Genomic DNA, 25,485 nt, shown 5'->3' with positions numbered 1-25,485 from the left:
AACGAACAACTGTGCCAAGTCTCAGTGCTTAATCATAAAATGCAGGGTTCCCATACAAGACATAGCAATAGCGTCCCCAGTATAGGTATTCATTAGGTTTTTATTTTATACACATACTTTATTTTTGTATCAAACTAAATGATAAAAAAAACCTTACGACCAAAAATAATAATGAAAATATCTGATAAGGTAACGGCGGCTATCAACGCGGGTATCGAAATCGACGTTCATCACCGCCGCATTTGCAAATACGCATTTTATAGGCAAACCGTCCAATTTCCTAGAAAATACTCACACAATGGAAGCCTGTTTAGTTGACTAACGCACATATAGGCGCTAGAGAGTGTGAATGAAAGAAGGCGCTCGCTATTTGACAGTTTTTGCCACGGGGCCGCAAGAAGAGGTTGTGTCATACTGACGCGTGACGCTAAACCTAAGTGAACTCCAATCTCATTTAGTAGTTTACGTAATAATTATGGCAAATAGGTGAAAGTTATGCATTTTAAGTTATTGTTTATAGTTTTCTACATGACTTCTGAGTACTTTTTAAGTATTGTTTAGCCTGGAAATGTGTTTAAAGTGGAAATTAAATGACAGCGGTGAAAGGCGCCATTTCGTGAGTAGATTCTATTACTGTGGTATACCACAGTAATAGTTGAAGTAGTGATATTAGTTCTTTATGCTTTATTTTAAGTATATGTGATCAGTAACATAATTTCTTACAGTTGTTTCAATCTTGATCTATTCACGCTATCAAAGAACTATTTACGCGGTATATTCAACAAAACCTCAATTTTTAGCAGAAACTTTTGATTTGTAATGAAAATACATCTGTATGACATTGTTTTTATTGGTCGGAATTAGATTTTATAATACTCCAATTTATGCCTATTACCGATGGTACGATCAGATAACCCTCGGTAATAGAATATATAAGAATCTATTACCGATCCATGCAAAATTTGTTTCGGTCGGTAATAGGTTCCTATGTAAGCATCTATTACCGAGCGACTTAGTCTTGTATCAAAATATTATGATATTTAGTGTACCGTAAGTACAGATTTCTTAGGTGAAACTGAGTCTTCTTTGGGTATTCATAAAGGAGAATAGTATAGGTGTATATATTTGTCATAATTTGTATATTCAACCGTCGGTATTAAGCTCCGAATTTTGAGATGGGTTTCTGTTTACCGATGGCAGAAAAACACTGTCATTCATACCATTGGTAATGAAATCTCAATTTGCGTTAATAGAACCGCAGCCTGCTCATTACCACGGTAATAGAAAATTTAGGTATGTTGGCTTCAATAATTATTTTATGACATACATATAATAAACTAAAATGATCCAAAAACTCTTCAAAACTAATAGTTCAATAAATACTCTTCCATAAAAAAAATATTTGTGGTCGTTAATGAGCTTTGATACAACAGAACTTAATTTAGATAGAAGAAACAAATTCATATATTTGTATAGGGGCCGAGCGTGTCAAATTTTGTACTGAAGTTGATTCTTGTCTGTAATTTTAAATATGTCTCAGGCTCTTGATTGTTCATAATTTTTGTGTTGTTGCAATTGAATATCACGTAACGAGGCATTTTTTATGTTTTGGTTGACTTCAACTTACAAAAATTGACGCCCGAAAGCTGCAAGCTGCGAGTAAAGACGGACAACTCAGTGGATTTCACTGAGTTCATTTGACACGCTAAGTAGATACGTTTGCTTGATCTATGGTATATATGACATCTGTGTTTGATACCCTTAATTTTTTGGAATCTTTTGAAATCTTCCCTCAGTACCACGTTAATAGGCGCCATTACCTTAGTCTTTAATACAACCCGCATATACGTAATGCACAGCACAGGCCTCTGAAGACCTGCAGGGCAATCATGGTCGCGCGATAAATGATAAAACATCGGGCCGTCCCTATTGCACTTACAAATAGTGCGATAGGGGGCGATAGGGCTGAATGTTTTATCATTTATCACGCGACCATAATTGTCACACACGACTTTGAATAATGTTTGCGGGGATAGGCAGGCTGACGATTTTTAATCTAAGTATAGAAAAGTAACGCAAAATGAAGTGCAAAGTACTTTGCCTTAGTTCAAATTACTTTGCCTAGATAAACAATCAATTGAGTAAGGAACGTTATCTACATATTTAGGTAAATTTAAGTCACATGAGACATGAACAGAGAAGGAAAGCTAGATGATGCGTATTTTTTCTCTGTCTTTTTGTATGCTACCTTTTTTACAGTTTTAATTTCTCAAAGGAGGTCAGTAGTTGACTACAAACTCAAAATAACACTCTTGAAAAAAATTAAGGGTCACTGACCTTTCACAGTAAATTGAGGTAGTGTGAGTGAAGCGTGTTTGTGTGTGTAATGGGGTAATTTGACAGATTCTGAAAATTCTCCCTGCTCTACCCCCTCTTAATTGCATTACCACCAAACCACATTATTATTATAAAAATATTATTAGATATTATAAATACAATGTTTAACCAAAGCAATTCATGATTTTAAATAAGTCTTCACCTACATTATGGAGCATTTGGTAGCGAGCCAGAAACGACCGCTCGCATTGTATTCATACGATAAACCTTTCAAATAAATTAGTTATGACATGGATTTTAAAATAAACGTACACTTACAACTAAAATAGTCGTAGCCTTAATTATGACAGTGGCCTAAATCCAAGCTTGAAACAGTATGATCGTTTTATTTCAATTAAAAGAAATTTACCTAAAAATAGTTCGTTTTACCGAGGAACAACCTAATGATTTCCTAGGCCATCTTCTTCCTAATAGTGTTATTCCGGCGTGATAATGGGTAGTGAAAGAATGATCTGTGTATTCTATATTATTGACAGTAAATAATTTCCTAAGTTATTGGTAATGGTAAGTATTATAAATTATTATGTCTAATTGGCAATGGCGCTATTTAGAACAGTACCTACCAACAACTGAACTAACCCCGAAATGAGCATAAGAGTTAAGTATTTAGGTATGATTATTTTTTAGAACAGTTTTTTACACAAAGGTTTTGAACCCAGCTTGTATTGGCTGAGCATCCAGCGTATATTAGTATAGTACAATCGGCCAAGAATGCTCAACCCGCTTAACCGGTCTCGCCGGTGCAATAAAAAAAATACTATAAGCCACAATGTTGAACTTAGTCCATTCACCAGCTTAACTGTCCTGTTGTCCTGTAACAACATGATGTAGGTACTTATGTATTGTCTTGTTGGTAAGTTTATACCTAGTGCTTTTCCTTTATAACACAAGAGTCTTGATTTGGGAAATTGTTAGGGACCCGTTTCCCAAGATATGTCTAATATTATTAGTGTTTTATCATGGCAACCCATACAACGATTTGATAGTTCGTGTGCTAATAATAATAATGTACCTACTCATATTTAGGTAGGTATTTATCACAAATTAGAATCTATTGAATAATATTGCAATGACTGACTAAATAGACTGACTAATTTGGCCTACGCTTGCTTGTCTCGCAGGGCTGTTTAAAGCCCGGGACAGATTCGTCTGCCAATCCATATACCTTATAAACACCTGTTTATCTTAAGTAATTAGACTTTTATCCGATCTAGATAGAACATAGTTACATATATCAACAGAAAATACCATGAAACATCCACCTAATTACGAATACTTATCTCAGCCCTTCAAAACATTTCATAATATTTTATCAATACATCCATCAACCCGTAACGCGAGTGCGTCCACGAAAATGGTTATAGTAATAAGATACGAGCTTCGTGCACCAAAATAGCTGTGTGAGACGGACCGGCGGAGTGACTCACACGCGCGCTCGACAACCAAGCGAGCTAACCTTATGACCCATTTATTATATATAATCTAAGTAAAAAAAAAATATTCAGGACAGTTTTGAATAAAACTGAATAAGGACAATTTTTACTGTCCTCCTTTAAACTGTTCGAGTTGTCCCTATATATTTAGAGATTGGGCTTAACTATCACTACTGTAACAGCTTATAAAACAGCGTTGACAGTAAGTAATTTTATTGCTTAAAACTACACTTCTCGACAAACTAGTGGGATACCTCATAAATGTCTATACAATAAACATTTTACGTGGCATAACATTATTTAGTCCAGTATGTATTATTTCGTACTAAAAATAGGTACTGTCATAAAGACCTTTATTCAAACGTTTGAGGATAAGAAAGCATTAAAAAGACCTATATTAGGTCTAGAAATGGGAGAAGTTACATTGAAAAATCGAACCAGAGTCATCAAATCCTCATCTCCACAGTTTCATCTATTAAATTACTGGGCCAATTAAAACGACCAGCAATGCAAGCCAAAGCATTTGATCCCGTTTCTACTATAATTAATATTAATTACCTATAGCTTGTTAGAACTGTGCTCTTCCTTTAAGCCGGAACTACTTAGAAATTATGTGGATTAATAAATCAATAAGCTTTACTCATAAGAACATTATTAGATAATACCATACTCGGCAAAGAAAGATTAAATCCTGAACGCTAATTGCGTGCCACATTCTTATGTACTGTACCGTTTATAATCTGTCGCTTATTAGAATGCAAACTTATCACTTCAAACATAAGTATGAAAACATTATCTGACACAAATCGAATATCCTCTTTTTGGACTTAAGTCCCGAGCATAAAATCTGTCTTCATTGGGTACTTTGTTCATGCAATTATTTGGTTGGGCCATTTTAATAAATATAATGTAAGTATAGTTATTTTGTTTTACAAGGGGACAAAGTTGTTTATCGCACGTGCCCATATTGATACCCAAACAAGCGAACTCTTGATCAGGTAAATAGGTGGTTTTAGTGACCTAAGTTACGTACGAGGAAAACAAAAGAGCGAACTCCTATCTTAAATTCCGGAAACGCATCTCCAACCCTTCTGGTGTTTCGTGTGTCCATAGGCGACGGTGATCACTTACCATCAGGCTGGTCTGTTCGTGTGCCTCCTATCTCATAAAAAAATAGTAGGTAGCGCGTAAGTATCTGTATTTTGCCCTTGACCGCCGCGACACGCGATTAATTGGTCGAATTAATAATTGTGAAAATAGTTGGTAGTCAATAGTGAAAAGTATGCAAACACCGCTTGATATATCAAGTCATCATTGAATTTTGCTTCCTCACAAATACAATAACTATAATAACAACTTATTTTATTTGGATTTAGTGTTTTGCTCCCGTTTATCTAACGATCATATGAGTCACATCTGAAAACATCGTTACAGTTAGTTTCAAACTTACACTACCTTAATATGAAAACAAGAAAATCGTCTATAGAAGAGTTTGATGCTTTGTTCGTATGGATATTTTCAGACGTGGCTATAGGAGCACGTTGAACTTCCTCTCTTCCATTTTGAAACATGTAACATATACTTAATACAAAACATTAAACTTTTCATGCAAGGAACGTACCGGCAAGAGGTTTTAAAAAAGTAAAATTAAATAAGGTTAAGTATTAGTATCACAATGTAATGTTATTTGCTAGCTTGCGTTTCTAACATTTACACAATATAGTATTCGGTTAATGTCAAAGTACTAAGCTTAGAGCTCTAAATTTTCTGTTTTTATACAAGGTCTTCTTTTAATTATGTTGTGTTTTATAAATTGATTATTATTCTATTTAGTTTGCAACATAACTACGTACCTTCATAATTAATCATGATAAAAATCGTACACTACGTATATACTATAGTATGTAGCCGAAGCAAGCAAAGCGAAGTTTTTAAGATGTTTATTCACTACTTTGTGTGTCTGCCTATTGCAAGTTTATTAAATCATTATTATATTTGATCACCAGCATTTTGTCGACTACAATCAAACCAATATAATTAGAGATTTCTCTTTTGTTGCAGTGGAGAGCGCTGGAGACCGGTTGGCTATCACTTCAGGCAGACCGGGTGAGCCCTCGCCGCCGATATTCGAGCAAATCTTCAAAAATGCTAGATTTGCGCAAGGCGGAAATGCAAAATTCGAAGGAAAACTTAGGGGTAACCCGACGCCAGTAGTTTCATGGACGAGAAAGAAAGCACCATTGGTAGAATGTAATAAATATAGTATGAGCTACAACGAACAGACAGGTGATGTGTCGTTACTTATCAAGCAAATAGGGCCTGGCGACGAGGGCGAATATACTTGCACAGCGCGCAATCAGTATGGCGAAGCCATCTGCTCCGTGTACATCCAGCCCGAGGGCGTGGCTATGCCCACGCAGCAGGCCTCCCAGCAGCAGCAGAGTTACCGACACGTCAGCGAGAGCGTCGAGCACAAATCCTACGGCACGCAAGGATTCACATCCGAGCAGTCCCGACAGACACAGAAAGTGGCCTACACTAACGGCACTTCTGATTATTCCTCATCAGAAGATTTTAAAGTGGATACGTTCGAATATAGACTTTTGAGAGAAGTATCATTCAGAGAGACTATCACCAGAAGGTACGTGGGCGAAAGTGACATCCAAATAAGCACTGAAATCGATAGATCATTAGGTGCAGTTGCTCCACCAAAGATAGCTCAGAAGCCCAGAAACTCAAAACTCCAGGAGGGTGCCGACGCTCAATTCAACGTACAGTTGTCAGGCAACCCCAGACCACGAGTGACGTGGTTCAGAAACGGGCAGAGATTAGTTAACTCGAACAAACATGAAATTATTACTACACATAACCAGACCACACTTAGAGTTAAGAATACGCAAAAGTCTGATTCGGGCCACTACACGTTATTGGCTGAAAATCCCAATGGATGCATTGTAACATCAGCTTACCTCGCCGTAGAATCGCCACAGGAAACTTACGTGCAGGATAACAAATCACAATATATTATGGATTCTCAGCAAACAGAGACTGAAGAAAGAGTAGAAATAGTTGAGAAAGCTCTCGCTCCGCAATTTGTAAAGGTCTGCCAAGATCGAGATGTAACAGAAGGAAAGTTGACGCGATTCGATTGCCGCGTTACGGGCAGACCTTACCCTGAAGTCACGTGGTTCATTAACGATAGACAAATCCGAGACGATTATAATCATAAGATATTAGTAAACGAGTCAGGTAATCATGCGCTTATGATTACAAACGTCGATCGAAGTGACAGTGGTGTAGTCACATGTGTCGCCCGCAACAAGAGCGGCGAGACATCCTTCCAGTGCCGGCTGAACGTTATCGAGAAGGAGCAAGTGGTAGCCCCCAAGTTCGTTGAGCGTTTCAGCACTCTGAGCGTACGCGAAGGCGAACCTGTGGCGCTAAATGCACGAGCAGTTGGCACACCTACACCGCGGATCACATGGCAGAAGGACGGCGTTCCGATTATACCCAATCCAGAATTACGAATTAATACCGATGGTGGGACCTCGACACTGGACATCCCTCGAGCCAAGGCGTCGGATGCGGCATGGTATCAGTGCACCGCCCAGAACGTCGCAGGTTCCACCGCAACTCGGGCAAGGCTCTACGTGGAAGTGCCGAAGGAGCCTCCGCCCGAACAAAAGCGTCTGCACTTACCGCGGCCAACAAGGATAATCGAACCAGAGTAAGTGTAACTATTATTAGTCATCAATTTTCTGTACTCTTAAAGTTGTTTACTTTTTCTCTAATTGTAATTAATTTCTAGGCCTGCTCCTGGACCAGAGGTTATTTACTTAAGGCATGTGGAAAGGGCACGACCTTACGTTCCTCCGGGTGAGGAAGACCGAGTTTATCCTCCACCGCAGTTTATCGTGCCACTGAAAAGCATATCACAGATGGAAGGTGGCAAGGTTCACTTTGAAACGAGGATAGAACCGGTCGGCGACCCAACGATGAAGATAGAATGGTTGAGAAATGGACAAAGTATCGAAGCTAGTAAGTATGCGATCGTCTTTTCGATATACAAATACATATATTGTACTAAAATTAAATTTACTGTATTTCTTTCCCATTTATTGATACGTCTCTTTTTTTCAGGCTCAAGATTTACTTCAATATTCAGGTTTGGATATATTTCTCTAGATATGCTCAGTCTTAACATTCAAGATAGTGGAGAATACACATGCCGAGCTATTAGTGCCACTGGTATGGCCGAGACTAAAGCAATGTTGCAAGTTACACCTAGAGCAACTATTGAAAGAACTAGTCAACACCCGGAAAGTCTTCAATACATTCAACAACTAGAAGATTACTCTAGATATCAGCATCAAGAGTCAGTCGAAGAGAATATTTCACAGAGACCTCAATTTATCAGGCCTCTACAAGAACTTGGAGAGCTCCAAGAGGGCAGAAACGCGCACTTTGAAGCTCAATTGACGCCGGTCAGCGACCCGCACATGAGAGTAGAGTGGTACAAAGACGGTCGTCCGATTACAGCCAGCTCGCGAATCACGTCAATCTTCAACTTCGGTTACGTCTCCCTTAACATCATGCACCTACGGGCTGAAGATGCAGGTTCGTACACGGTGAGAGCTGTAAACAAACTGGGCGAAGCTGTCAGCACCGCTTCCATCAAAGTGGCGGCAAGGAGCACGGTCACTTCAGATCTCGGCATACCAGAGCAAAAACGTTACATAGAAAAAACAGAACAATTAGAAGCATATCAGCAACAGCAACATGTTAAATATTATCAAGAAGTACCTGAAAGTACTCAACGACCAGAATTCAAAACACCTATTAAAGATCAGCTGAACGTTAAGGAAGGTGGTTTTGCCCATTTTGAGGCTCGTCTCGAGCCGGTGGGCGACTCTACCTTGAGAGTAGAATGGTTAAAGGACGGACGTCCTGTGGAAGCTAGTTCAAGAATAACGACATTCTTCAACTTTGGATATGTAGCACTTACAATCAAGTCAGTAACTGTACATGATGCCGGTCACTACACTTGCCGAGCTTACAATGCACTCGGACAAGCAACTACTAGTGCTCACTGCACTATTGTAACCAAGAAAGATATTATTGCGGAATCGCAACACCCTGGTGGTCTCGAGAAGATTCAACATCTAGAGGATACGAGTAGATACACGAGGAAATCGGAAGAAGAAGTGAGAGTAGCACCTAAGCCTCGCTTCCTTGGGCCTTTAAAGGGTACAAACAAAATTGTCGAAGGGCAAAGTGCCCACTTCGAAGCGAGAGTAGAGCCTCAGAGCGACTTGACTATGTCTGTTGAATGGTATTTCAATGGAAAGCAAATCAAGCAAGCTAATCGTACTCAAACTTACCATGATTTCGGATACGTTGCGTTGGATATATCTAGTGTTCGAGCTGAAGACTCCGGAACGTACACGGTTGTAGCTCGCAACGCCGCTGGGGAAGCTCAGTTGAGCACTTCAATGGTAGTAGAAAGTAAGTATCCTGTAATATTGCTTGCCATATCATAAATACTACTTACACAGCTATAAAATTAACTTATGTCTTTATTACAGCACGGTCCAGTATTGATACATCAAGTATTCATCGTGGCCTATACGAGAAAACACGTCACCTTGAAGAGGCTAAATTTGTGGAACCAATGTATCAAATTGAGGAAATTTCAAAGTCGAAACCGATTTTCGTACAGCCGCTTTCAGACCCAGCGCCTGTATCAGAAGGTAAAAATATCCACCTTGAATGCAGGTTGGAACCTATGGGTGATCCTACAATGAGAGTCGAATGGTTCCACAATGGAAGGGCTGTGACTGTTGGTTCCAGATTTAGAACTTATTATGACTTTGGTTTTGTGGCACTGGATATAATTCACGCTACATCTACTGACACCGGTGAATATACAGTAAGAGCAGTCAACCACTTAGGTTCAGCTCACACCTCAGCAATGGTACGAGTCATCGAAAGATCAGACATTCTCACGGAGACTCAGAATGAACAAGCTGTCGAACAAATTCAAATGCTTGAGGATGCAGCTCGCAGAAGTAGACAAGTTCAAGAAGATATAACAGTAATGCAGGCGCCTCAATTTTCAAGGTCCCTGCATAACGTCGAAACCGTTGAGGGAACAAACGTACATCTGGAATGTCGATTGCAACCAGTTGGCGATCCGACTATGAGAGTAGATTGGTTCTGCAATGGCAGGCCGATTAAGACTGGCCACAGATTTAGACCAGCTTACGAATTTGATTATGTCGCTCTTGATCTGTTAAGCGTGTATCCTGAAGATTCCGGAGTATACACTTGTCAAGCGACAAACCAGCTAGGCGAAGCTGTGACTTCATGTGCGCTGCGCGTTATCGCAAAGAAGGACCTTATTTTTGAGTCTCAGCATCCATCAGGTCTCGAAAAGATTCAGTACCTCGAAGATGCTTCGCGTTATAAGAAGTCCGAAATGATCGACGAAACTGTTAATATTAAACCACACTTCGTCACCAAGCCCAAATCAATAGAAAACGTTGTAGAAGGGCATCATGTCCACTTTGAATGCAAATTGGAGCCCGTAACAGATCCTAATTTGAAAGTGGAATGGTTTAAGAATGGTCAACCCGTGACTATTGGACACCGATTCAGACCAATCCACGACTTTGGCTATGTAGCATTGGATATCATTGACTTAATTGCAGAAGACTCCGGAGTATATACCTGTAGGGCGGTTAATCATGTCGGAACCGACGAAGTCAGCTGTAGGCTTTCTTGCCGTGGAACAGCAGACATTATTAGGGGCACACAAAACGAAGCCGGCCTGGAACAGATTCAGCATCTAGAAGACCGAACCAAATATCACAGATCAGACATGGTCGATGAAATAACGACCCAAGCACCTATTTTCACAACATCACTTAAGAACGTAGAAATCAAGGAAGGTCAGCGTGCGCATTTTGAGTGTAGATTAATTCCGGTTTCTGATCCCACAATGAAAGTAGAATGGTACCATAACAATCGCCCTCTTAAGAGTGGTTCCAGGTTCACGGAGACCAACAACTTTGGATTTGTAGCTCTCGACATCATGTCTTGTTTGCCAGAGGATTCTGGAACTTACACTTGCAGAGCTATTAACGCTCTGGGAGAAGCGGTTACCTCTGGAATCGCTATTGTACATTCCAAAAAATCGATTTATTTGGAATCACAACATGAAGGAGCTTTGGGTAGGCTCAATCAGCTAGAAGATACATCACGATACCAGAGGCACAGTGCTCAAGATGAATTCATAACTCAGGCTCCGGTATTTACAATGCCAATGAAAGATATTAAGGTAGCTGAAAACCAGGCCGCGCACTTTGAAGCTAGGCTTATTCCAGTCGGTGACCCTAAACTTCGCGTCGAGTGGTTGCGCAATGGGGTTCCCATCGAAGCATGTAAGTATTAAAAACCTAGAAAAGTAACTTATCACCGAAAACCATTTGGTCAAAATAGGGTGGTTTAGCCGGTTATCCGACCACCTCTGGTTGTCGGCCACTACGCAGTTAATCTATAATAACATGACAACTATATAGTATTTCTTCAAAAAATGAGGGTAGATACATAAAGTCACTTGATATTGACATGTCCTACATTTATTTTCTTGGTGACGTATTGATTCGCTCGTCAGTGTACGGAAGCAATTTGAGCAGTGTGAATGGTGGACAAATTTTATAAAAAAAATTAGGATAGGTACAAACATTTTTTCGAGGTATGTAAACATATTGTTTTCGTGGCTTTGAGACCATTGTTGAGGTTAAAGTAGATTGTGAATAAGTTGAACTCATGTTATTTCAATTTAAATGTTCAAAATATGCAATATAATTAAATTAAATTGGGTGGTCGGGTATCTAAATGCAATTTTACAAAGATATTTAGTTGTCGGACCCCCGGCCGAGAACGGACTTGAAGGACGTCATTTTTAATCGATTGTCTTTCCTATATTATTAGAGCAAATAAAATAAATACTTCAAAAAACACTTATTTTGAACAAAATTGATATTGCATTTAACAGCCGGCCACATGCTTTCTTGGAAATAATCTGATTTATTTTTTTGAAATATTTGGCGTCTCGGCCGCATTTTTAAAGTTGATTGTCGGCCTAGCCAATTTATGACGGCCGAGAAACAAATAATTTTAATTTAGTTGTCGGCCCTGCAATATATTCTCGACCCAGATTCAAAATAATTTGTCTTTGGGGGTCAATTAATTGCGTTGTTTGTAAGGATTATTTAAAAAAAAATGCATTTATTTATTAATAAATACAATAATATCCAATAGCAACACAACTTGTTCTTAGGTAATTATTATACTATACATTTTTGCTACAGGTATTTTTTTAAGGATTACACCAGATTTTATACAGTCTAAGGCCGTTTTCACATTATCCGATCCGATATCGGATGTCGGACCGACATCCTACATCCGATAAAAGCTTCCGATAGTGTCGGATGTAGGTCCGATAAAACGCATTGTTCCAAATCAATGAAGCATGATTTTGTATCAAAAAATATTTAAAAAATGTTTGATATTTAATAATTATAAGCACTATATACTCCAAATATTATATTGTAAAATTAAAATAACGAGCATAAAAAATACTCAGAGTTTCAGGCAAAATAAATAATTTTACATTCAACTATATCTACTCTCTCTCTCTCTCTCCTCAGCATTATTATTCCCATCTGATTTTGGGGTCTGCTTTTCCTGTCCTTTCCTTCCACTTCGCACGATCGGACGTGTCGTCAACTGAAACGTCGCAGGCTCTCATGTCTTTTGCTATTCAACTATATCTACTAAAAGATGAAAAAACTAGTATCCGCAATTCGGACCGATGCATTACAACCTTTTTTTTTCAATGGAAATTGTCAACTAATTTGAATTTCGATCATTAACAGCTGTTTAATAGACGCCATTTTTGTCACGCACACTACTACAAACGTATACCTATATTATATACGCACACAAACAAATATTATCGGCCGACAACTGGCGGGGGGTCCGGCATGCCAAAAATGGTCGGAAGCGTCCTGCCGATATCGGCAGTTCCATGGTGCCTCGGACAAAAACTGTTGTAGGAGAGTGCCATCGGCATTAAATCCGCAATCTTTGCGTTTTATATCGTTTTTTAGTAATAATGATCTATTAAATACATGTGTGTGTGTGGATTGAGTGAGCACCTTCCGAAAATAAAAAAAAATATGCTGATCATTTAGTAAAAGTTCTAAAACAATTGTAAAACGAATCTCTGAATTTGTAAAAAGATAAATCAAAAGATACAGCCATTAACATGTGCTCACTCAGTTCTCACAAACTACCAACGAAAACAGTGAATATATTCATTTAACATATAATATTTATATACTAACATTTAGTAAAAAATAGGCCAACCTACCTCTATAAATATTAGATCACCTAGTGACGTATTAAATTTTTTACAAATAGTTTCTTATGCTCACTCAATCCACACACTTTTGAAAAGCCGAATTTTGATGAAAAACATAAGATTTAGACCGCTATTATATGTGTATAGTTTAGTAAAAGTGAAATGGGAATTTGTAAAATACAAAACGAACCACTAACGTGTCAGGTTTTTTTATAATAAATTTTTGTAAGTGCTCACTCAGTCCACACGTTTTGAGAAAGTTAAAAATGTAAATATCTTACGATTTGTAGCACCTAAGACACTCGAAAGTACTTCAACATTTAGTAAAAATGTTTACTAAATATCCACCATCTAATATTTTATATTCGTTGTCTGGTTTTAAAGATATTCAGACATAACTTTTCTCATACAAATGTATCAAGTAGGGTGACTACACTATGTCGGCTCCTGATTTTCCCCACCTTCCCATTGTCATATTAAGATTGGGGAGTTTCGTTCGTTCAATTTTGATAATATTAAACTAATACCATATTAATTATCCATCTGCAAACTGTTTTTAGGTTATGTTCTTGGCCTAGTGATGATGTGTATTGTGTAATTTTTATCGACGTCAGGATAATAACCATATCGACATGCATGCATTAAAAAGGACATGAATGATAATTGGTAAGAAACAAAGAATATAATACTTCACTAGTAAGAAACCAGAACCTGGTAATCTAATCGCGCTAACAGATGAGCGTACCGGATTTGTAAGTGGGAGCGAGAAATAGTTATTCTTTTCTCGCTCCCACTTACAAATCCGGTGAACTATTATCAAAATTGAACGAAACTTCCCAATCTCAATATGACAATGGGAAGGTGGGGAAAATCAGGAGCCGACATAGTGTGGTCACCCTACTTGATACATTTGTATGAGAAAAGTTATGTCTGAATATCTTTAAAACCAGACAACGAATATAAAATATTAGATGGTGGATATTTAGTAAAATTTTTTACTAAATGTTGAAGTACTTTCGAGTGTCTTAGGTGCTACAAATCGTAAGATATTTACATTTTTAACTTTCTCAAAACGTGTGGACTGAGTGAGCACTTACAAAAATTTATTATAAAAAAACCTGACACGTTAGTGGTTTGTTTTGTATTTTACAAATTCCCATTTCACTTTTACTAAACTATACACATATAATAGCGGTCTAAATCTTATGTTTTTCATCAAAATTCGGCTTTTCAAAAGTGTGTGGATTGAGTGAGCATAAGAAACTATTTGTAAAAAATTTAATACGTCACTAGGTGATCTAATATTTATAGAGGTAGGTTGGCCTATTTTTTACTAAATGTTAGTATATAAATATTATATGTTAAATGAATATATTCACTGTTTTCGTTGGTAGTTTGTGAGAACTGAGTGAGCACATGTTAATGGCTGTATCTTTTGATTTATCTTTTTACAAATTCAGAGATTCGTTTTACAATTGTTTTAGAACTTTTACTAAATGATCAGCATATTTTTTTTTATTTTCGGAAGGTGCTCACTCAATCCACACACACACAAATACATAAATGAAGACCTGGAAGCGTATAAATCTTACATTTTTCATCCTTCCTACATCCGATATCGGATCGGATAATGTGAAAACGGCCTAATACATCATCATTATGTACCTACCTGCATATAATATTTTTACTTTAGCAAATTTAGTTAAATTGTGTTGTGTTTGTTGTTGTTGTTAGTTTCTTTTCTCGTATTTACATTAATTTATTTAATTTAATTTAGTACCAGTCTGGCCTAGCGCGTAGTGACCCTGCCTGTTGAGCCACGGTCCTGGGTTCGAATCCCGGTAAGGTCATTTATTATTATGATATGTCATGGATGTTTTCTATGTATATACATATTTGTTTATTAATATATATATATATCATCGTCCTTGCGTTATCCCGGCATTTGCCACGGCTCATGGGAGCTTTACAAAAGCGACTGCCATCTGACCTTTCAACCCGAAGGGTAACTAGACCTTAATATAAATATATATATATATATATATATATATAGTTGCCAGCAAATTCAGCGTGTCAAATGGACGTTACGGACCATTATAAACCTCATTAAATGTAAAATATTACTAAAAATACATTGTGACATTGACTATTACTTGTTTTATTCCAAAATAAATCCTGTTAGTTCTGACATAAGATTCATTTTAAAACCCTAATAACAGTGGCCGACAACTAACTAAACAAGCGGCCGAGAACCAAAAGAAGTGGTCGACAACCGGCTAAATTGCTACTTTTTCATATTCGGAGCTATATAAAGAAAACTAAGTTAGTTAGTCATAATTTTTTATACCAAAAGGAAACTGTATTAAATTCTTTGCCTAAAAATCATACAATGACAAAATTTTGTCGAATATGTTGTACAGAAAATTCATTTGAATGCGTAGTTTTGCTAAACTGGCCGACAACCGGCTAATTCACCCTACTCATAAACTCCTTTTTTTTATAGCTAATCGCTTGACGACAATGCATGACTTCGGGTACGTCGCTCTAAATATGAAATACGTCAACCCAGAGGACTCTGGTACTTACACTTGCCGGGCTATAAATGAGCAGGGTGAGGCTGTCACATCCTCGACTCTCTTCGTACAATGTAAGTAGTGTCTTGTTTGACTTCAAGTAGTACCTAACCTAAGTGTATTGTAGCATGTAGATTGTAGAACAAAATCTCAGTTCCTAGAAACAGTTTAAATTGAAAGCACTTGTAGGTTAACAATTTATCATTTAATTATAATTATTTTTACAGCCAAAGCATCACTCCAATTTGAGTCACAGCACGAAAGCGCCTTAGAAAAGATTCAACAACTGGAAGGCGCGACTCGTTACCAGCGTAGAGAGGAAGTTGATATTGCTATCAACCAGGCGCCTAGATTCGTTACTCAACTGAATGGACCTTCAAAGCTAGTAGAGGGCCAAAGCGCACATTATGAGTGTAGGATCGAGCCATACCCAGATCCTAATATGCGCGTAGAATGGTACTTCAATGGCAAGGTTCTTCAAAGTGGTCATCGTTATCGTACTTCGTATGATTTTGGTTTCGCAGCTCTTGACATCCTTCAAGTATACGGTGAAGATTCTGGCGAATACACATGCAAGGTCATCAATAACTTAGGCCAGGCTACTTCTTCAATCAAGTTAAACGTTCAATGTAAGTACCTATTCAATGTAACATAAGTCCTTAAATCACTTTTTATAAAGATACACACGCCAATCTAGCCCGAAACTAAGAAAAGCTTGTACTATACTTATGTTGTTAAATAAGTAAACGCACACTCATATAAATACTTTCATTGGTGATGTCAGTTTCTATCGTCTTTAATTTTAATGAACAAAATGTATATTATTAAATCTCTGCTACCATTCACTTGCAGCTAAGGAATCTATTATCAGAGATACACAACACGAAAGCGCACTGGAGAAGATCCAATATCTCGAAGACGAGAGCAGAAACAAGCGCATCGTCCGCGATGAGAGTTTCGTGGCGGAGAAGCCTCAGTTTGGCAAACCACTCAAAAATACTCATGTGGCTGAAGGCCACCCAGTCCACCTGGAAGCAACACTTACACCAGTTAACGATCCAACCATGCGTGTAGAATGGTATTGCAATGGCAGGCCGGTCGCACAGGGCCACAGATTCAAGACTACGTACGACTTTGGTTATGTCGCACTGGATGTTCTATATGCTTATTCCGAAGACACCGGCACTTATATGTGCAAGGCTACAAATGCCGTCGGTGAAGCAGTTACTACGAGCTCGGTAAAAGTTGATGGTAAGTAACATATGGTTTAATAATGATCGTTCTTCTCACTTAAGCTTTATTCTGTACACTGCTTACTTAACTTTCTTCTTTCTAGCTAAAGCTGGTCTTTACCTCGATACTTTGGATGAGCAAAGGTTGAAAAAAATACAAGAACTTGAACGGTTTGAGAGACCGAAAGCAGTTGAAGAGGAAAAACCTGGTCAGCGACCGGTGTTCCTTACGGCTCTAACTAGTCTTGAAAATTTGAAAGAAGGAGATAGGGCTCACTTTGAATGCAGAGTAGAGCCAATTAACGACCCCGATTTGGAAATCGAGTGGTTCCTTAACGGTAAAAAGATCAGAGCTGGTCACAGATATAGAACGACACATGACTTTGGTTATGTCGCTTTAGATATTCTTTATACTTATTCTGAAGACTCAGGCACTTACATGTGCAAAGCTACCAACAAGCTGGGTGAAGCGGTTAACACTTGTACTATGAAGGTTGCAGGTATGATTATATATGTATGCGTTTATATGCCTGATAATAACTTTGTACTCCTTTTAGTATGTTACTTAAAAATATAATCGTTTCAGGTCATAGAAGTATCATCCTGGACACCCAACATCCTAATGGCCTCGAGAAGATCAGACAATTGGAAGCACAAGGTCATCACACTAGGATGGAAATCGAAGAGCCTACGATCAGTACACCTAGGTTCGTCACTGAGCTTCGAGGAACAACTCATGTATATGAAGGACAGACTGCGCATTTCGAATGTCAGGTTGAGCCTATTCACGATCCGAACTTGCGTATTGAATTTTACCACAATGGTAAAGCCCTGCAATCTGCCTCACGGTTCCATATCACTTTTGATTTTGGTTATGTGTCGTTGGATATCCAGCACTGTGTGCCAGAAGATGCGGGTGAATATTCTGTAAAAGCAATTAACGCTCTTGGGCAGTGCACGTCCGCCATATCCATGACAGTAACCGCAAAAGGCAGTATTATAATGGAATCACAACGTCCCGAGGGTCTGGAAAAGATCCGGGAACTAGAATCTGTGGAGCCGTTTAAGCGGCCTGAAATTCCAGAACCGGTCACAAGGCAAAGACCCGTATTTACTCAGCCACTTCAGAACATTGATAACATACAAGAAGGACAAACAGCACACTTTGACTGCCGCCTTATACCAGTCGGGGATCCGACTCTTAAGGTGGAATGGTTCAGAAACGAGAAGCTCATCGAAGATAGCTCTAGGATTACTAAGACCCACGATTTTGGTTACGTATCAATGACCATTACTCATGTGCGTGATGAAGACGAGGGCGTCTACATGTGCAGAGCCTCGAATCTATTAGGAGAGGCAGTTACAACTGCTGCCATGAAAATTAAGAGTAAGTCTATAACACAATATACTCGTATATTTCGGTATAAATGTATGCAAGTTTTACAGGTTTCATAACATGTTACTATTTATATCTTCAGCTAAGGCAGCCATTCAAATGGATACTCAACACCCTGAAGGAATGAAGAAGATTCAACGCCTTGAAGAGCCTACGCAGAGAAGACCTGATGAGCCAGAGAGAGAGTTTGAAAAGCCCATCTTTACTCAAGTTCTCACAGGGCCTTCGGAATTGTGGGAAGGACAGCATGCCCACTATGAAGCGCGTGTGGTACCAGTAGGTGACCCTAGCCTTCGGTTTGAGTGGTACATTAATGGCGTAGAACTTAAAATGGGTACGTGGCATGTTTTAGAAATCACCTTTTTTAAGAATATTCAAATAAATAGTTAGCTTCGATCTATCTACAATAGTTATGTACATTACATTTATTTATTTTTTGCAGGATCAAGATTCCGAACAACGCATGATTTTGGTTTTGTAACTTTGGACATCAATTCCGTTGTTGCGGCTGACGCTGGGTTATACATGTGCAAGGCTATTAATAGAGCTGGTAGCACAGTATCTTCGACATCTTTAAAAGTTAAGACTAAGTCTACTATTGTTGACCAAGCAATGCGTCCAGAATCTTGGGAACAAATTCAACTTAAAGAAGCTGCAATGAATAAGGTTCCTGAGATGTTTATTGATTCTGGTGTTCAACAAGCGCCGATTTTCACTACTCACTTAAAGAGTTATGACAAACTCGTTGAAGGCCAACATGTGTACCTCGAAGCCCAGGTCGAGCCACGCACTGATCCAAACTTAAGAATAGAATGGTTTAAAAATGGAATGTCTTTAACAACAGGTTCGAGAATCAAGAGCACATTTGACTTTGGCCTAGTGACACTGTCTATTAATGGTATTAGAATCGACGATTCAGGTATTTATACATGCAAAGCAACAAATCTAATGGGAGAAGCTGTTTCTACTTCATCTATTAAAATTGAAGACCGTCATTGGCTTCTTGGAGAATCTCTTCATCCTGAATCTCTGGATAGAATTGGAGCTTTGGAGCAACCTAAAGCTGCCAAACCAGAATCGCCTGAGCCAACTTACGAGATCCCAGTGTTTATCTCGCATCTGAATAATATCGTTTGCAAAGAAGGTGATAACATTCACTTCGAATGCAATGTTGAGCCATCTAGAGACCCTACACTGAAAATTGAATGGTTCTTCAACAATCAACCACTTCCTTCAGGTACTCGGTATAAGGCAACACATGACTTTAGTTATGTGTCATTAGATGTTACCCACACGTACGAAGAAGATTCTGGAATCTACACTTGCAAGGCTACCAATAGCAAGGGTTCAGCCACTACATCTGGTTCTTTGAGGTGTACTGGAGATAAACATATTTACCTTGATACACAACATCCCCAGGGAAAATCTGGTTTGGAAGCAGTCGAGCAGGCCGAAGAAGCCCGACAAGCAAAAGGTAGACGATCTTCCGTACCTGACGCAGACTATCCTAAGCCTGAATGGGTCGTCCCCGTGGCGCCTGAGCATCAATTAGTCGAGGGTCAATCTCTTCACCTCGAGGGTCAAGTGGAACCGAAGAATGATCCTAATCTGAAAATTGAATGGTATTTCAACGGTAAAGCATTACAACAGGCATCGCGGTTCAAACTAACTAGTGATTTTGGATTTGTGACACTTGACTTAATTGATGTATATGAAAGAGACAGTGGTATTTACACATGTAAGGCTTTCAATAAGAAAGGAGAAGCATTTACCTCATCAACCGTTTTCTGTACCAGCAAGGCTAACCTCATTGAAGGAACCCAACATCCAAAGGGAACTGAAGGACTTGAAAAGATTCAAAACCTTGAAGATTCTCTTCGAAGAGAGCCCGGTCAGAAGCCTGATGACGATACTGGAAGGGCTCCTGAATTCACAACGGTATTCCAAGACATAGTAGATATTAGCGAGGGACAGATCGCTCATTATGAAGCATCACTGATACCGACTGGTGACCAAACAATGGTGATCGAATGGTTCTACAATGGAAAAACAATTGAAGCGAGTCACCGTATTAGAACTGTATACGCCTTTGGTATGTGTGTCCTTGAAATTTTAGGCACCAAAACTACTGACTCTGGCACATACTCTTGCCGTGCTACTAACAAGTGGGGACAAGCTGAAATCAGTGTCAAACTAGAATGCGTAGATAAGAGCAAGGGACAAAAGCCTAGATTCACTACACACATTCAAAATGTCGAGGGCTTGAAAGACGGGCAATCGGCTCACTTCGAATGTACGGTAGTACCTGTTGATGATCCCGACATGAAGATTGAATGGTATCACAATGGTCAACTTTTGCGTCATTCTACAAGGATAAAGACAGTTTCTGATTTCGGTTTTGTTGTGATGGATATAGCGTACACGCAGAATCACGATGCTGGAGAATACGTATGTCGAGCTTACAACAAATATGGAGAGGACTTCACCAAAGCGACAATAAGTTGCTACAGTCGAAGCGGAGTATACTTGGAGAGTTTGCAACCAGATTCGCTAGCAAAAATCAGGGAGTTGGAGAATTTGCATGGCGCACAGCAACAAGCGCCAGCCACTCCGTCTGCTGAGCCGCCGAAGTTCCTCACTCAAATCCAGGACGTAACTAAACTGGTAGAAGGCCAGAGTGCTCACTTTGAAGCGAGATTGATACCTGTTGATGACCCAGACCTTAAGGTTGAATGGTTTTATAACGGCAAGAAACTACCTCATGGACATAGGTATAGAACATTCCATGACTTTGGCATCGTTATATTGGATATATTATATTGCTACGAAGAAAATTCTGGTGTGTACGAGTGTGTTGCGACCAATAAATTGGGCCGTGATTCAACCAAGGCTACGCTCAAATGCACATCAAAAGAGAACTTGATCTTGGACTCGCAACTCCCGCGGGTAAGTCATTTATTAAGTTACTTATTTCTTATTTAAAAATTTACTTACCTTTGTCTCATGTTTATGTATTATATTCTAGGGCATGGAAGGTGGCTTGGAAAAGTTACAAACATTGGAAGATTCGATGATACGAAGGAAAGATACCGATATTCAGGAGGAAAGAGGAAAGGCTCCTGTATTTACTGTACCTCTGTCTAATATCGAAAACCTGCGAGAAGGAGAAAATGCTCACTTTGAAGCTCGTCTCACACCTACTGATGATCCCAACCTTAAAGTAAGTATTAGGAACCCCGTAATAATTAAAACTAGTATCGTTGCGAAACGTAAACCTTGTAAAAAGCTTAATAAACATGAAAATAAAAATACTATAGTGCTAAGTAATTTGCGCCAATTTCTGATCGCTAATACGAGATCGTCGATCGCTTAAGAAATTCATCCTGCAGAGAACATATATATATTTACATATATACAAAAACTACTTACATGAAAATAAAAATACTTAAGAGGGCTTTCATGTGAAAAATAGTGAAATCGCAACCGAGCGCTTAATCATACCGTGTGTGGTATCATATTAAAGAGCTTTCCGAGTAGTTTACAAATATATAACATATTATAGGACTTTTTCTACTTGGTCTAACAAAATATGAGAAAATGTCCAGAAGTGGCAATAATTGTGACGGGGAAGGCTCGTTTTCAAAAAATTGCCAAAAATATATAATAGAAACTTATAATCACTAAGGCATAAGAGCAATTTTAAGTAGTAAACGTTGCAGATTAATTTTGTACGAAAATAACTCCGATGTGATGTACATTTTCAAAGAAATTGTCACATAATTTTAGGTAATTTCTGAAAAAAATTGAATTCGTCTTAGCCTTGTTTACTCTTTTTAAAAACCTTATAATAAAAATGTAGTCTGAGGAGTTTGTAGTACAGGATATACGTATTATAAATTTACCAGTTTCAGAATTCCAAATTGTCCAAATTTTACAAATAAGATCGACTAATCCAGCACTATACACGGGTTTTTCTAAACGTGTATCAGAGAAAAAATCATAATTAATTTAATGAGTTAGTTTTCTAAAATCCAGTCTGATAAGTATCAAGATAATAAGATGCTCTAATTGAAACTTGAATTAAATATATCTATTAAATAACGGAAAGTGTAGTATTTCACCGACTAAAACTATCAATTTTACATTATTTTGACGTTTTTCTCGAAAGCACCCTTAACACCAGACAGTATACTAATAGTGCTAAGCTAAGTAATTTGCGACAATTGGCAATTTATGATCGCTAATTCGAGATCGCCGATCGGTTAAGAAATTTGTCCTACAGAGAACACGTGTATAATTAAATGGTTGTGGCAATGTGTATAAGGAGCCTCTTGATATGACAAACCACAACTCATGTATTTTATTAACATTTTTACATTTTTACTAGGTCGAATGGTACTGGAACGGTAAATCACTAAAGGCTGGTTCGAGGTTCAGGACGTTCTGTGATTTCGGATTTGTAATCCTAGAAATCTCGCCCACTTATCCAGAAGACTCTGGTGAATATTTATGCCGAGCTTACAACAACTATGGCGAAGCAGTAACCACGGCCACTATGAAGGTGCAAGGCAAACGCAATATAATTCTCGAATCGCAATTGCCCAAGGGTATGGAAGGCACTATTGATAAAATAGCAGTACTCGAAGGTTACACTGGCACAGTAGATTCGATGTCACCCGAAGTAGAGAGTGGAAACCCACCAGAATTCATAACCACGCCTTCCGATCTCATTCTGACGGAGAATTCATCAGCTCACTTTGAATGTCGCTTGGTACCAATTAATGATTCTAGCATGAGAGTGGAATGGTTCCACAACGGAAAACCATTATTGACTGGCTCTAGAGTAAAGACCATCAACGACTTTGGTTTCGTCATCTTGGAAGTTGGCGGAGTTTATCAGAGAGATGCTGGTTTATACACTTGTAAGGCTACAAACCGACACGGTGAGGCAACCGTCTCATGTAAACTACAAGTCAAGGGCAGGCAAGGCATTGTTCTTGAACCTCAACTACCATCTCACTTCAAATCAGGCACTGAGAGTATTCAAAGGCTTGAAGAAACTTTGCACAAGCGCGAGGAAATTATGTCCGAAGATGAAAAACCTAACCCACCGAGATTCACTGTAGAAATTAAGGACAACGTGGATGTTCCTGAAGGTGGACCCATCCACTTCGACTGCCGCGTAGAACCTGTAGGGGACCCGACAATGAGAATCGACTGGTTCCACAACGGCAGGCCATTTGCAACTGGGTCCCGCGTACACATGCTGAATGATTTTGGTTTTATTGCTTTAGATATCGATTATATCTACGCACGTGATGCTGGTGAATATACATGTCGTGCCACTAATAAGTGGGGCTCTGCCACCACTACAGCAAGGATTACATGCAGCGCCAAACGCGATATTGTCTTAGAGTCTCAGTTACCACAAGGCATGAGTGGCGAGAAAATTAAAGAGCTCGAAAAAGGTCGCGTTAGCGATGTTCCTAAAGACGAGCCGGTCGTCAGCTCTCCACCTAAATTCATTACTCAGATCCAAAGTCATACAGTGGAAGAATCTGAAGGCGTAAGATTTGAATGCCGTGTAGAGCCCAAAGAAGATCCGAAACTCAGGATTGAATGGTATCGCAACGGTAAACTGTTACCCAGTGGCCATAGATACCGCACTGTATACGACATGGGATTTGTATCGCTTGACATTTTATATGTTTATGCTGAAGACTCTGGAGAGTATATGTGCAGAGCTGTTAATGATTTCGGCGAAGACTTCACAAAGGGCACAGTGTCGTGCAAACGTAAGTGTACAAATATGTATTAAAAAATCTATAACAATAGAAACTAATGGCATAACAGGATATGGTGGTAAATATTTAGTACCTACTTAATATGATATTTCATTACGGTATTTATATTTCAGAGCTACCAGATATCATTCTACAGAACCAAGTACCTCGAGGAATGAAGAAATCTGAAGCCTTAACTCAAATGGAGGCTACAATCAAGAAGTATACGTCTGAAATATTCTTGACTGAAGATGACTTGTACGATGCTGATAAGAAACAGCCTCCGCGATTTGTGACACAGATTCAGAGCCAAACTACTTTAGTTGAAATGGAGACGACGAAATTCGAATGTCAATTGGCCCCTGTTGGAGATCCTAATATGAAAGTAGAATGGTTCTTTAATGGCAAACCGCTACTTCATAGTGAGTACAATACATGTTAAGTTTAGTAAACTATAAGGATTTAAGTACTGTGCGTAACTAATGTATTTCTCTTTGCAGAAAACCGCTTTACACCTATTTACGACTTTGGTTACGTCGCAATGAATTTCGGGTGGGTGTACCCCGAAGATAGCGGTGAATACGTCTGCCGGGCAACCAACCTCTACGGTATGGATGAGACACGGGCCATAATCAAGACTGCTGGCAAGCCTGGCATCGTTTACGACTCTCAACTTCCAAAGCACATGAAGAGTATCGAAAAAATCAGAGAGATGGAAGCGTCGTGGCAAGTGTAAGTTTTTTTTGTTCCATTATTTTATTGTTCTAAGTTGTATTTCGAAGTTTTAGGAGTAAAGACGTATTATTTATTGTCACGTTATTTTGTAAAAGCTACTGATTTTTATAGTCTTTAGTAATATACCTATTTACTAATAAATTATTTTATAATAGTAATGACTTGTATCTATTCATTATAATCTCATACTAGCTTTATAATCTTGTGAACCAAACCATCTCTGTTTTGCCCAATGGTTGACTGGTAGAGTTAAAGCGTTAAGTTTGCCGTTATTATTAATTCGTGCAATAAAGTTTAAATAAATAAATTTTTAGAGCTCCCGAGCAAGCGATTGAAATGGAGAAAGCACGCTCTCCACCAGTGTTCGTCAGTCGTCCGGACCCGGTGACCGTCGAGGAAGGCGAGTGGGCACGATTCTGCTGCCGTGTTACGGGACACCCGAAGCCGAGGGTTATGTGGCTTCTTAACGGAAATACCATCGTTAACGTAAGATTTTATGATTATCA

At 38.7% G+C, this 25,485-nt stretch overlaps 1 protein-coding gene across 9 annotated transcripts in view; it reads left to right on the top strand.

Annotated features, from left to right (window-relative positions):
• LOC125241253 (titin-like) overlaps positions 1-25,485 on the top strand; it is a 153,591-nt gene that overhangs the window by 37,165 nt on the left and 90,941 nt on the right. For 8 of the 9 annotated variants that reach the window (XM_048149628.1, XM_048149632.1, XM_048149631.1 and 5 more), the window contains exons 2-17: positions 5,892-7,557; positions 7,639-7,868; positions 7,971-9,335; positions 9,416-11,272; positions 15,764-15,907; positions 16,061-16,462; positions 16,686-17,084; positions 17,170-17,565; positions 17,652-18,452; positions 18,544-18,795; positions 18,904-21,407; positions 21,487-21,681; positions 22,849-24,256; positions 24,379-24,666; positions 24,745-24,976; positions 25,294-25,465. In XM_048149628.1, coding sequence (XP_048005585.1) covers positions 5,892-7,557; positions 7,639-7,868; positions 7,971-9,335; positions 9,416-11,272; positions 15,764-15,907; positions 16,061-16,462; positions 16,686-17,084; positions 17,170-17,565; positions 17,652-18,452; positions 18,544-18,795; positions 18,904-21,407; positions 21,487-21,681; positions 22,849-24,256; positions 24,379-24,666; positions 24,745-24,976; positions 25,294-25,465 — 12,311 coding nt within the window. The remainder of the gene's footprint in view (positions 1-5,891; positions 7,558-7,638; positions 7,869-7,970; positions 9,336-9,415; positions 11,273-15,763; positions 15,908-16,060; positions 16,463-16,685; positions 17,085-17,169; positions 17,566-17,651; positions 18,453-18,543; positions 18,796-18,903; positions 21,408-21,486; positions 21,682-22,848; positions 24,257-24,378; positions 24,667-24,744; positions 24,977-25,293; positions 25,466-25,485) is intronic. The other variant, XM_048149626.1, reaches the window with a different exon arrangement.

Source organism: Leguminivora glycinivorella, chromosome Z (assembly GCF_023078275.1).
Source record: "Leguminivora glycinivorella isolate SPB_JAAS2020 chromosome Z, LegGlyc_1.1, whole genome shotgun sequence".
In the NCBI taxonomy this organism is placed as follows: domain Eukaryota; kingdom Metazoa; phylum Arthropoda; class Insecta; order Lepidoptera; family Tortricidae; genus Leguminivora; species Leguminivora glycinivorella.
This window is presented reverse-complemented; position numbering and strand designations above follow the sequence as displayed.